At 46.1% G+C, this 13,009-nt stretch overlaps 1 protein-coding gene across 1 annotated transcript; it reads left to right on the plus strand.

Moving 5' to 3' along the window:
- The first annotated feature begins 8,742 nt into the window (after nt 1–8,742).
- On the plus strand, nt 8,743–11,702 carry foxb2 (forkhead box B2). Its single transcript, XM_072516624.1, has 2 exons — nt 8,743–10,330; nt 10,829–11,702. Exon 1 carries the CDS (start codon nt 9,045–9,047, stop codon nt 10,023–10,025), a length of 981 nt encoding a protein of 326 aa, XP_072372725.1. The 5' UTR covers nt 8,743–9,044; the 3' UTR covers nt 10,026–10,330; nt 10,829–11,702.
- Nucleotides 11,703–13,009: the final 1,307 nt, after the last annotated feature.

Consider the following 13,009-nt stretch of genomic DNA (forward strand, 5'->3'; position numbering starts at 1 on the left):
ATGTAATTCCTATGTTTAAAAACATGTCCAGGGAATTTTGGACCAGCTAGTTTAATATTGGAGGCAGGAAAAATAATAGAATCCTTACTAAACGAGAGAACTTAAGAACATTTAGAAATAAGAAATATAACAAACATGAATTTCAAAAGGGAAAATGTTGCTTGACTAACTATATTGATTTTCTTAGGTAGGAAAGAGATGAGAGTAGACAATACTATTACAGTCAACATAATTTTTATGAATTTTCAAAAGACCTTTGATAAGATGTCTCATATTAGACTAATGAATAAGGTCAGAATATGTGGAGGTAGAGGACAAGTGACAGAAAGGATTGCGAGTGAGTTTCAAGGCAGAAAACAAAGGGTAATTACTCCGAGTAGTAGAAGGCAGGGACTGCTGATGTTCACAATTTACATTAACAACTTTGACTTTGAGATCAAAAGCAGAATTTCTAAATTTATCGTTGGTACCAAATTGGAAGGGATGGTCAATACTGAGGAGTGCAGCCAGACTTCATATGGGGAAGAGGGCCGACCCCCTGGCTTTTCCTTCCTTAATCGCAAGCCGGAGAATCCTTGTCGGCTGGCGATCAGCAGCACCACCCATAGCTGCAAACTGGCTGGCAGACCTGTTGAAATTTTTCCATCTGGAGAAGTTCAAGTGCACCATCCGAGGGTCGGATGAGGGCTTCCACAAAGCGTGGGGGCTATTCATCAGCTTGCTCCAGGACCTGTTCGAAGCCAACAGTGCTGAAGAAGAGGGTGGGGAGGAGGACGAGAGATTGAGGAGAACAAGTGAGAACACACACAATTGAGAGGAGCAGAGGGGGAAGGGGAGAGGAGGTGAGGAGGGAACCCAAGGGAGTCACAGAGTGAACCAGGGGAAAAAGAGAGGGGGGGATGGGGCAGGAAGCCTCCCCCGAACACACAAGGATAACAACTAAAACCGCAGAAGAGATGAACGAAACACAGTGTATGACACCCAGGGTGAAAGTTGGCACCAGGAAAGAACCAGACTACCAAAAAGGGAGGAGGACAGATGGAGAGAGTGTATGTGTAAAATTTGTAAATAAGAAATGTCACAACATAAAAATACCAGGTGCACTATATGGTAAGTTGTTATTCTGTAAAAACTGAAAAATGCACTTAAAAATATTTTTTTTAAATATTGAGGAGGGCTGCAATGAATTACAGGAGCACATAATTAAACTTGCAGAATGGCAAATAATTGGTTCTTGGGAGGTGCAGGTTTAGGTGGGGTAACAGAATAAGGGTATCTTGGAGTACAAAGATGCCAATTATTAAAAATTGTGTCATAGGTTAGCAAGACCATAAGTAAAGCAAACCAAGTACCAGGTTTCAATTCTGGAGGGATAGAATTGAAAAGTAGGGAAGTTGTGCTCAACCTGTATTAAACATTGATTAGATCACACTGCAGAGTTCTGTATGTAGTTCTGGTCAAGGACAAAGGGGCACCGGAGAGGGTGCAGCTAAGATTTACAAGGATGATACAAGAAATGTGTTGGTGCATATACTGTCATGAGAATGTCACTTTAAGAAATGTTTGGCTGCTCATGTTACTGCAGTGATGTCAATGTGTGGGTGGAGCTGAGCTCTGGCTCTGCTTTTTAGTTTCACTTTGAGAAAAGTTTGGGTGTGTCTGTGTTTTTTTGGTTTCATTTTTCAGTGGTGGAGCTGAAGCCAGACAAAGCAGGTGTCCTGCTGTTCTCTCTGCCATGAAAAGACTATCTCTTGATCATTTGGTGAATTCAGAATTATAAATGTTCAGTAGTGAATGTAAACCTGATGTGCTTCTGTTAAAAGATGTTTCTTTTGTTTTCTGGATGTTGTTTGGGAACTTATTAAGGATTACTTAGTGTTGTATTCTTTGGGGGTTGTATTTGAATTGATGTTTGCTAAGATGTTCACTGTATGTTTTAAAAAGGTTAACTTGAGTTCATAGAATAAACATTATTTTACTGTAAAATATCCTTTTCCATTTCTGCTGTAACACACCTGCAGAGTGGGCGTCTGCTCCCCATACCACAATCTATTAAAAGTTGTGGGTCAGGTGAATTCCATTATACACTTTGGGGTTCTCTAAACCCTGGCCCATAACAAAACCAGGAAAGGATTGACAGGCTGAGTAACTTCTCTCTTGAAAAAGACGGCTGAGGGATCATCTAATTGAGATATTTAAAATTATAAATTGGTTTGATTGAGTGAATACTGTGTTGGAAAGAACACCATTAGAGGCCATAAATATAAGGTACTTAGCAAGAATCCAATAATGAACTGAGCAGAAACTTCTTCGCCCACAGAATGTTAAGAATGTGCAACTCACTACGACAGGGAATGGTTGAAGTGAACGGTATGGTGCAGTTAATGGGGAAACTAGGAAAACAAATGAGGGAGAAGGGAATAGCTGATTACAATGGTAGATTTAGATGCAGAAAGATTTCAGGAGGCTCAACTCGATGAACACTGGCATGGACTGGTTTGACTAAATGATCTGTTTCTGTGCCTTATAGCCTAAGTCACCCAGGTCCTGCCAAAGGCTAGCATATGTTGGAGGAATTTTAAACTGAGTAGAGCTTTAGCAAATATCCCTATGCTTGACTATATGACAGAGAAAATGGTTGAGGTGATAAGCCCAAGATTAGTTCCTTCAGGAAGACAACACGTGGATGTCTTAAAATTGCAATGGTTGTGAGCTATGATTATGGCCATCTGCATTAGGGGTGGCATGGTGGCACAGTGGTTAGCACTGCTGCCTCACAGTGCCAAGGACCCTGGTTCGATCCCAGCCTCGTGTGGAGTTTGCACATTTTCCCCATGTCTGCGTGCGTCTCACAAAGACAACCCAAAGAAATGCAGAGTTGGTGGATTGGCCACGCTAAATTGCCCCTTAATTGGGGGGGAAAAAAATTAAATTAAATTTTATCTGCATTACTGTATGTATAACTGTAGACATTGGAACATTTTCCTTTCACCCTATTGACCTGTTTTTTTCCAGATGCCAAGAGCAGCAATTCTCATTTCTCTGATATTCAGCTCTTGTATCGAACGTTTAGATCAAGCTGCAATGATTTGTAGAACTGAAAGTTTCTGGCAGAACCTGAAGCATCAAAAAACAGGATATTGGTTAATAAATGTTTCTCAGTGACACTGTTAATGATTCCCAATGTAAAGTAAAGCTGCTACCAAGTAAATAGTTCTGCCTGAGGCTGAATCTCAATTAAGGAACAGAAGTAGCTGATTTTGAAATATAAAATTAATTCTGACTACCAACTGCGCTGGCAGAGATTACTCCTGGGGTAATGTGGAGTGCTGGTCCATGCTGATCTGCATGGAACCTGGTCCTTGCGGATTAAATTTTAAATCCACTCCTTCAGCTATAAATCCCTCCATGATTATCCAAACTCTACCAAACTCCAGCAATGTATCTCATCCTGAAGACATCATCTGCCTCCAGCATCACACCCACCACCTCATCCCTCAATCATTTGGTCTAATCTCCTGGCAAAAATGTTGTGCTGTCAGTTTGCGAATTACCTTTGGGACATCTGTACATTAAAGTTACTGGGCTGGATTCTCTGTTTGAGAGACTAAGTGCTGATGTTGGGGTTGAATGGCAGGAGTTCCAGTCCCGATGGGGTGGGACTGTCAGAGCCATTGAGCACATGAAAACCAGCTCTGTGCCCCTAGCCCCACACTGCCATAACCCATCCCCATCTTAGAGGGTGATCGAGCCCCAGCCGGCGGCAGTTTGCATGCATCCCACCTCCACCACACGCCAACACCCATATCATCCGCCCTGACCAGGTGCCCTGCACACACAGGCCACCATCAGTGGACCCCCTGTGCTGCCCGCAGACTCTGCATTATCTGTCCCCCCAGGATATGGCAGCCCATAACTGCCGGGAGTGGGAGAAGACCAGAGGGAGCCTACCAGACCTGTGGCCCCTCACTGTCGTGGAGCAGAGGGCGATGGACCTGGTCAGTGGGGTGGGAGAGCGGGCAGTCACAGAAACGGAGATCGGCACGGGACAACCAAGTGAGCCTCGATGCGTTGCGATGTCCCTATGGCACCTGAGTCACCCCTCCGCTCCCTCACATCATGTCTACCCGCGATCTCACCATACATCTTGTCTTGTGTTTTGAAGGGTCACCTCCAGAAGAGGCAGGACCAGCTAGTGTCCCTCACCCCCACTGCAACCCGTGACTCACTGGGCAACGGGCATGATGGTCTGGAGTCCTTGTTCCCCCCCACCTGCAATCCCACCACACCCCAGACACATGTCCAAGGATGACACCAACTTCTCATCACTGCTGTCACCGCGGTGGGGAAGGAAAGGGGGAGGGGTGGCGTGCGTGAGGCCAGTGATGTGGGGTCGCCATGTGGTAGGTCCTACCCATCACTGCTCACCACCCCCAAAACCACCATCTATCACCTCCTGGACCTGGGGCTTACCTGCGATGGTGGTGAATCCCGCTGCCCGGGATACCTCGTGGACTCGGTCCAGTTTAAGCTGACGTATTGTGCCACCCAGGCATATAGGATATCCGTGACAGCATGAATGCACCTGTGAATGGACATCTGCAAGATCCTAGATGGGTCCCCACTCGGCACCTGGAAGGACCACATGGCAAAATGTTTCAGGGCAACTGTCAACTGGCGCGGGTGTCACCCCCATACTGCATGGTTCAGGTGCGGCATCATCTGGCACAGATTTTGCACAGTCCCCCTACTCAGCCGCAGTCAGTGATGACTCGCTCGGTCTGGCAGGTCCTCGAAGGACAGGCACTGCCGATATACATGGGGCCTGATGAGGCACCTCCTCCTCAGCCTTCTGGATTGCCAGCTTTCAGCCTCACCAGCTGTCACCTGTTCCTCAGGGGCAGGCTCCTGTTCAGCAGGGTCCTCATCAGGCAGCTCCGACTCGTGTTGCCTCATTGTATCTGCAAGGGCCGCCATGGCCAGGCAGATGCCAACCATTGCTGGCTGGACTCCAAAATCCATTGCCTGCAGTGGGTAAAGGGCAGGCATGTTAGCATAGTGCATACTCTCATGCGCATTCCATGTCCAACAGCCTACATGATGGTCCTGGCCTGCACTGCAGCCTCTGCCACCGCATGTTGCCCTCCAAACTCCCACTCCCGCTATGTGTCACTGACCGACGCCATGCTTGGTGACATGCAGGCAGGCCAATGGATGGGGCTGGGCAAGGGGTGGCACCATTGGGACCATAGCTGCGGTGTGCCATGGGCCCTCTGTGGGATGCACGAGTTGTGTGAACCTATCCGGGGGCAGGATGGATGGGAGCAGGGGCGCAGTGGACAGGCAGAACTTGGTGATGGCCGGTTGTCCTGCGGGTTGGGCTAGCTGATAGTGGCACAAGTGGGGCATCCGTCCAATGTGCCAGAATGGGTGGCAAAGGCCATGGTGTGTGCGCCCACTGTTTGGGTGCACTCTGCTCCTCTCCTGCTCCCCCTGACAGTGCCTCGGAAGGGTGCTCTGAGGAGTGCCAACTCCTGGCGGGCCACTGGCTGTGCTGGACCATGCCCTTCCTGTTGAGTCGGGTGGGTCTGAGGGTTCCTAGGTGGGTGGTGTGTGGGGGGCACCCATACGGCCAGTGGGGCTCTGCACATTTATGTGCCACAGTGTCCACAGCAATGGCGGACACCCTGGTCATGGGGGGACACCCCAGACACACAGCCCATTTCCTGAATGCCTGCTGCTACTGCCCCGGCCCTGGTAGAAGGCCCACAGCCAGCGGCACAACTGTTAGTCCATCGTTATGCCTTTGGAGACCTTTCTTGCCTCCTCTCCTCGGTAGCCACGACGCCCGGTTCCCGTTTTTAAATACCACAAGTGAACCGCGCCCGCAACACTTCTGCGCCTGCGAGCATTGCAGGAGGTCGGAGACGGCTGCATTGGGCTGATTAATGAGATGTTAATGAGTACTACTGTACATTAAAAATGCCCATGCGCCTGCGCGGGGGGTGGAACTCATTCACACTGCCATCGAGGCACCAGAGCATGGCGCTGAGCCAAATCACCTTGAAAGGTAGTGGAGTAGGGGACACTTTGGAAAAGTTCAGAAACTCACGACTGGACAGCGGGTTAAGCACAGGACGGTGCAATTGGAAGAATCGCTAAAGCATATACCAATAGGAAACGTATGGTGGCGGGGAAATGTGGTCCATTGGGCTAGGCTCGATAGGAGGATTGAGTGACACAGTATTCAGCTTTACCCAATTGCTTGGGAACATTTCTAAGCTAATCAATAGGTGGGAGATATTTCGGTGGTACAAATACATGTTAGGGTATGTACCCCCCCAATCGCCGGTTTAGAGGTCACAAGAATAGTTAATATGAAATAAAAGAGACCACATTGGAAAAGTTCATCAACTACCATTGTGTCCCAAAAGATAAACTGCTTCCTCCTAAAACCATTCTTCAGAACCACAGTTTCTTTATATCCCGATATTTGTATTTATTTATCAGTAGTCTCCTTCGTTGTTAACTTAATTGTGGCGATTTTAATTCCTTTTTGACTAATCTTACAATGCGCGAAGGTCCTGGGGCTAGTTGCAGTTTGCCAGTTCTGGGCTGATGGGGCCACAGTGATGGGATAGATTTGGGAATGCTGCTGAAGAATCGGGATGTTGCTGCTCCCCATTCACCCGGCGACTGGCGGTGAGTTTGGATTTGCGGAAATGTTAAACCCCATCCTCCGAATCATCGCCGTTGAGGATTGTGTCAATCCAAAGGCAACTTCTCATGAAATCCCAATGGGTCAGGGCAATTCATCCGCATTAAATTGCGGATTACCTCCACAAGATTCGCAAGTCAGATCGAAAACCTGAATGCTAAAACCGGGATCTCCTTCCCGATCTCAGCTCCCATAATAATCTGGTTCAGTCGGTGGAAATATTGGGACACCGCTTCCTGGTTCTGGCTGACTCTTTCCCTCAATGTGTGGTGAGCACCGTGATTGAGAGCCGCGACTGGGCGATGCTCCCACTCCGGTACCTGTCCATGGACAGTCAGTCCCGGGACTCTCTCCGCAATCTATCGCCTCTAGCTTTTGTTTCCATCAATGTTCTCCGCCGCCCTCTCTGCTATTTCCAGCTGACTCTTATGCCCACTGCGTGAACAACAACCCCAGTGTCACTAGTTTAAATGCCCCTTCCTAGTCAAAGTTAGAAAACGATCACATGGAAGTAACCCCTGCATACATCTCCCGCTGTCGGAGCTCTCTTCGATTCCACTTCCATTTAAACTATTACTCCAATGAGAGGGTGCATCTCATTCATAGTACAACTCATGTAACCGTCCTTATTAAAGAGAACTAGCTGTCTGGCATGCTAAAATGTTGCTATTTTAAAAATGTATTTTCTTTCTAGTTGTCGAGTGTAGCTCCATCAATTTCCGAAAAGTTGGAATGGATACATTTTATTCACGGCGCAGTTGAATAGATTTCAGACGGAACTGAAATATCTGCCGACGTTTATAATGACAATATCGTTTACCACTAACCGAGCAGAATAGGACATGCTGCCTTGGAAATGCAAATGACAAGATGCCGTATCAATAGCTTCTTCAATTTGGTCCGTCAGTCAGCGCTCGACGCGTTGTTAAGATTTCTGCTTCTTTCTGCCTATTCAAGAAAGACACCACGATGGAAGATTCACAGAAATAAACAACCCCTTCAGATTGAGTTTGTTCACATCCTGGCATATTAGTCGGAATGGATTGTTTTGTGGACAATAACCATCAGCGCTCTGTGTGTACCACAGGTAGCAGACTATCCCTCATTCCCGCTTTATAGGGCTGGACAATTTACTTTCGATTTCAAATCCACTCCCAAGCAAATGCTGGAGTATCTTTCAATAGCTGCAAATCTATTTTCGGAATTACCGTCTATTTCTCTTTCTCCCAGAATATCTTTATTTATTCTTTCCTTCATTCTGTCTGTTTTTCTCATTCTCTCTCTCTCTCTCTCCTAAACCTGCTGTCTGATTTGGGGCTTCAGACTGGCATTTTTTGAACTTGACTATTGGCTGAAAAGCCACAGCTGGTGACAGTGAATTGAGCTGGCGTTTCCACAAAAAGCACAGTCGAGTTTATAGTTTTCATAAGCCTAAAAAGCGACGAGTAACTAACATTTTCACCGCGTTAATGCTATTGCGCGGGGACCCCGTGGCACGATTCATCCTGAGGCCTCATTTGGTGAGTAACTGGCGAGCCAAAACAAAATAATCTATGATCGGAAATGCAGAGGAGCAGACAGCCCATTTCCGAGCTCCCATCAAATAAACTTTAAAAGCACATGCAGAATGAATGTAGCCTCGGCTCGGCCAGCTAAGCTGTGCGGGTAGTGTGGGCGCTACGGTCTGAAAGAGGAACTAAGTTGATGTTGTTGGAACCGTTCTCAAACTAGAATGAGTTTTGTAACCGCCGGTATTAAGTTTAAGCTTGACTGACTGGAGCGATCTAACTGTCCACACCATTGGCATTTCCGCACTGGCTGGCTATTCAGCCCGACCGCACACTGCGTTCAAAACACGAGCATGTTCTATTGGCCGAGCAGTCCTCCTGAATAGGTGTAAATGAAAGTAGAATCGTGTCGGGTTTTCTTCCCCCCCCCCCCCCCCCCCTCTCTCTCTCTCTCCTCCACTCCCTGAGCGACTGTCATGTGATAATGAAGAGCAACAAAGCGGTGAAGGGAGCTGCAGGGGTCCCTGCATCTGTGATCACAACAAGGCTCGTTAGCTCACACAACACAAGTGTGTACTTGCCGACCTCCCTATCTCCTAGCGATACAGCACGGAGCTTTTCTAAGCCGCATCTCCAACTCTGGCGTTTTCAGCAGCGCAGCATTCCAGGCAAAGGGAATTGCTTCAGCACCTTGGCGATCAGAGATTGTATGGAATCTCGTGCAAGGAATTCAACTGGATCCTCATCAGCTCCGCTTCCAGCGCGAGGTGCTTTGGTGAATTCTGCCCTCTCTTGTTCCCCCTTCTTAGCCTAACAACATGCCTCGTCCGGGGAAAAATTCCTACAGTGATCAAAAGCCTCCTTACTCGTACATCTCGCTGACTGCGATGGCCATCCAGAGTTCTGCTGAGAAGATGCTCCCCCTGAGTGAGATTTACAAATTTATCATGGACAGGTTTCCTTATTACAGGGAGAACACTCAGCGGTGGCAGAATTCCCTCCGCCACAATCTTTCCTTTAACGACTGTTTCATCAAGATCCCGCGCAGACCCGACCAGCCAGGCAAAGGCAGTTTCTGGGCTCTGCATCCTGACTGTGGGGACATGTTCGAGAACGGGAGTTTCCTCCGCCGCCGTAAGAGGTTTAAGGTTCACCGCTCAGAACACTTGTCCGCCAAAAATTCACAAATGATCCATTATTTCCAGCAGCACCACCACCACCACCACCAGCAGCAGCAGCAACAACAACAACAGGCCAAGTTGGGCTTGACCACACCGGACACGGCCCCGGGTCTGGGCCGCCTGCCCCAGTTTCAGCCCTATGGAGTCAACGGGCCCCAGTCCACTGGATTTAAGCACCCATTTGCCATCGAGAACATAATTGGCAGGGACTATAAGAACATGATGGCCAGTGGACTTCCTTTAGCCTCTGTAATGCACCACCTTGGCTACCCAGTGCCCAGCCAGCTCAGTAACATGGTGGGGTCCATGTGGCCTCATGTTGGTGTCCTAGACTCCATGGCCCCCATGCCTGTTTCTCCCGATTACAGCCCATTTGGGGTGCCCATAAAGACAATCTGTCACCCGGGCACGCAGACTATGCCAGCCGTGCCCGTGCCCATCAAACCTACAGTGTCTCTGGCGTCCATCTCCACAATGCCAGCCCCAGGAGGCCTGCCAGGCAGTCCCACGCAGATCTGCCCGTCTTCATCTGCAACCTCTTTGCACCCAGACCAGACTCGATCACTTTCCACTGAGGGCAAAACTAACTCATTGCACTCCGTGCTAGTCCATTCCTGAGGGCAAGTGGACTGAAATATGAATCCGTTTTTAATGGGGGAAAGAGTTGATTAAAGATGATGTGAAAAGGTTAATTATAGCAGAAAAATGTGTTGACTCGTTAAAAGCTCATACATCATTGTCATTTAGACATGTTTCAGGGAAATATTTTAATAGGGAATTTACAGGTGAGAGAGACGATCCACTTTCTGTAAATAAGTCGCCGGTGAACCTGAACAAAGAAAGTCAATAGAAAGTTGTATGTTTCTGGAATAATTCCCTGGATATGAGAATATATTTTCATCGTTGTTCCTGAAACATTATTTGTGAGTATTTAAATCTGCACTTTATCAATCTGTTCTGTCGATTCAGAATTGACCAGGCAGCATGGATGATCAGCGTTTTCCGGGCATTTCCAAACCGGGAAGGATGTCTTTAAACAACTGCGGTTAACAAACAAAACAAGCTAGGTGGAATCATGTAAAGTGAAACAGACAAAAAAGAACGATTCCTAAACTTACTCGCATGCAAGGAGTTGGTAAATAGCAGCTAGCAGGAATTTGAGGGATTTGAGATAACTTGTTTACTTGGAGGTCAAGTCAAAAACTATTTGAAATGGCGCGGCGTAAGTTGAAGTGAGCAAGTTTGGAAAGTGCAGCTTCTAAAGTCTCATTATCGCAGCACTGGTATCATTTTAGATCGCGACCATTTCTTTGTATCACTTCCACCAATTCTACAAGGAAGAACTGGTGGATCTGTTTTGCGGGATAGAAATGTCACTTGTGTATTTACTCCAATATTCTGAATTTCTTTTAAACATACAGATATATTCATTGCTTGATGAACAACGACAGTGGTCGAGCTCGTGTTGGCTGCTCCAGATTTAAATAGCTGCACAGTTCAGAAACATGTCTTCAAACATGCACAATGAATGGTTTGAACGTTGTCCAAACAAAACGCGCCAATTACGGTGTAACATTTGTGAAACACACGTTCAACTGTTCAACCGAATTACTTCAGAGAATTGACTTCAACACACATCCAAAGAAGACAAAGGAAAAAACTATTTCTTTTGATAGAAAAACACGTTAAAGGGGAATGACTCTTTTTGAAAGCTATATCCGGGCTCAGATTTTGACAGAATTTGCATCAGAAGCGCCGGATTTGCTTCTGAACCGATGTCTCTATCAAAATCAGCACTTTAGTGCGACATGGAAACTTAAACTGATTTGAAGTGGACAGACTCAATTGAATTTGTCCAGTAGTTTCAACACACTGTGGCGAATTTAAGTTAGCCTGCAGATCGTTAAGTGAGGGGCAGTAACTCCTGACAATGACACAAATTTCATTTGGCAAGAGAGAGAGAGATAAAATCTGCTTTTCACATCATCTTTGTATTGGGTAGAAATGTAAGGGTTTTGTCCCTCTTTTTTCCCTTTCTTTTCGCCTTTCTTTCGGCACGTAGCGTGGTTTCATTGTGATGTTAAATATGGTGCGATCAATACCGCAGCAGACAATGTAATAGCACTTTACGAGCAAAAGCTGACTGGAATTGCTGGATTGTGAATATGGATGTATAGTAAACCCGTGGTGAAAGGTGGTTTCAACTTCCGTTCGTTTTGTATATATTGGTAGTGAATATTTCATCTGTGAATAATTGTTCAGAACAGTTTATGTATATTGTACACAGGAGCTTTATCGGAAAAATGGTTATTAAATATTTCCCGTTCAACATGCGTTTTACTACCTCATTTTTTTCCAAGTAAATATGATTTACACTGGGCCTGACACCGAAAAAGCCCCAACGTGTACTTCTGCTGAATCAGTTAACACAGGCCGGTGAAACGGAGACAAATACAAAAGCGTCCTTTCCGAGCATTATTGTGCCTGTGCAAATTCTCCTCCCAACATATACCAACTATTTGTTCTGTGCAGTAATAATTTCAATGACAGTACCCAATGCAAATCGTCAGCTGGGACCTCCAAGGAATACTATCTGCCTCCCAGCCAACATCTCCCAATCTGTATGAATAGATTCTTCGGGTTTCCAATTCAACAGATGAGAGATGCAAGTGAAGTTGCACACAAGTCACATTGTTTAAAAGTGGTTGCATTTGAAATCCAATGCAATAAATGTATTACAGTTAACCAAAGCAGATACACGAGCAATAGGCGAGTTCGCTTTTATTATGAAAGTAGTGGGAATAACAGGAATGTGTTTTTAACCCTTTAATCCAAAAAGATGAAAGCACCAAATTACAATTGAAGCCCCCCCCCCCCCCCTTTTAGACATACGTTTGTCAATTCTTTGCTGACGTGTTCCCAAACACTGGGTTTAAAAGGCAACTGAGTTTTGAACATTTATTTTGTTTCAATTTTCTCACTCTTGCTTTAGAACTTGGGAAATAACTGATGGAGCGAGTGAACGAAAGATGCTCCGAAGAACTGACACAAGATAAAGTGAATAGTTTTATTTCGAAGCTAAACTCTGTAACGTGTGATGGTTCAATTAGGTGCTCCCTTAAAAAATATTCGAGTCCGGGTTCAGAAAGGGTAAGATACAAGGAGCACAATGATCCGACTAACCTCTTCGCATTACACACATCTCTGTTATTAACCTGTTGCCGTTTCAAATTGAACGGAGCTAGCGACACGGTCGCACGTGTATATATTTTTTGGCTCATTAAACAAAACCTGTGAGCATTCACTGAACTGACTAGAATATGATTTAGCCGTGTGGGGGCTATGTCCCCGTGATTGCATTTCGTCTAAAGTATTTTGGAAATGTTATTGTGCAAAAACCAAGAATCAAACGCTGACACATTCCAAAACGCCTTCGAAGAATTTAAAGGGAAACCAAATCTTTGGCGAGTCTAAGGAGTGAAATCTCTGCCATGAGCAATGTCATTACTTTTAATCACTTTGCCGCGATTTACAACGGCGTGTTGTTTTGGTGTCATACTGCGTAAGGCTGAATTAAATTCAGTCTAGGGAATGTCGAACTG

This window comes from Scyliorhinus torazame, chromosome 9, assembly GCF_047496885.1.
Source record: "Scyliorhinus torazame isolate Kashiwa2021f chromosome 9, sScyTor2.1, whole genome shotgun sequence".
Classification (NCBI taxonomy): Eukaryota; Metazoa; Chordata; class Chondrichthyes; order Carcharhiniformes; family Scyliorhinidae; genus Scyliorhinus; species Scyliorhinus torazame.

Bases quoted from the DNA above. Each gene is read 5' to 3' on its own strand.
- foxb2 (XM_072516624.1), top strand. From the start codon at position 9,045: ATGCCTCGTCCGGGGAAAAATTCCTACAGTGATCAAAAGCCTCCTTAC.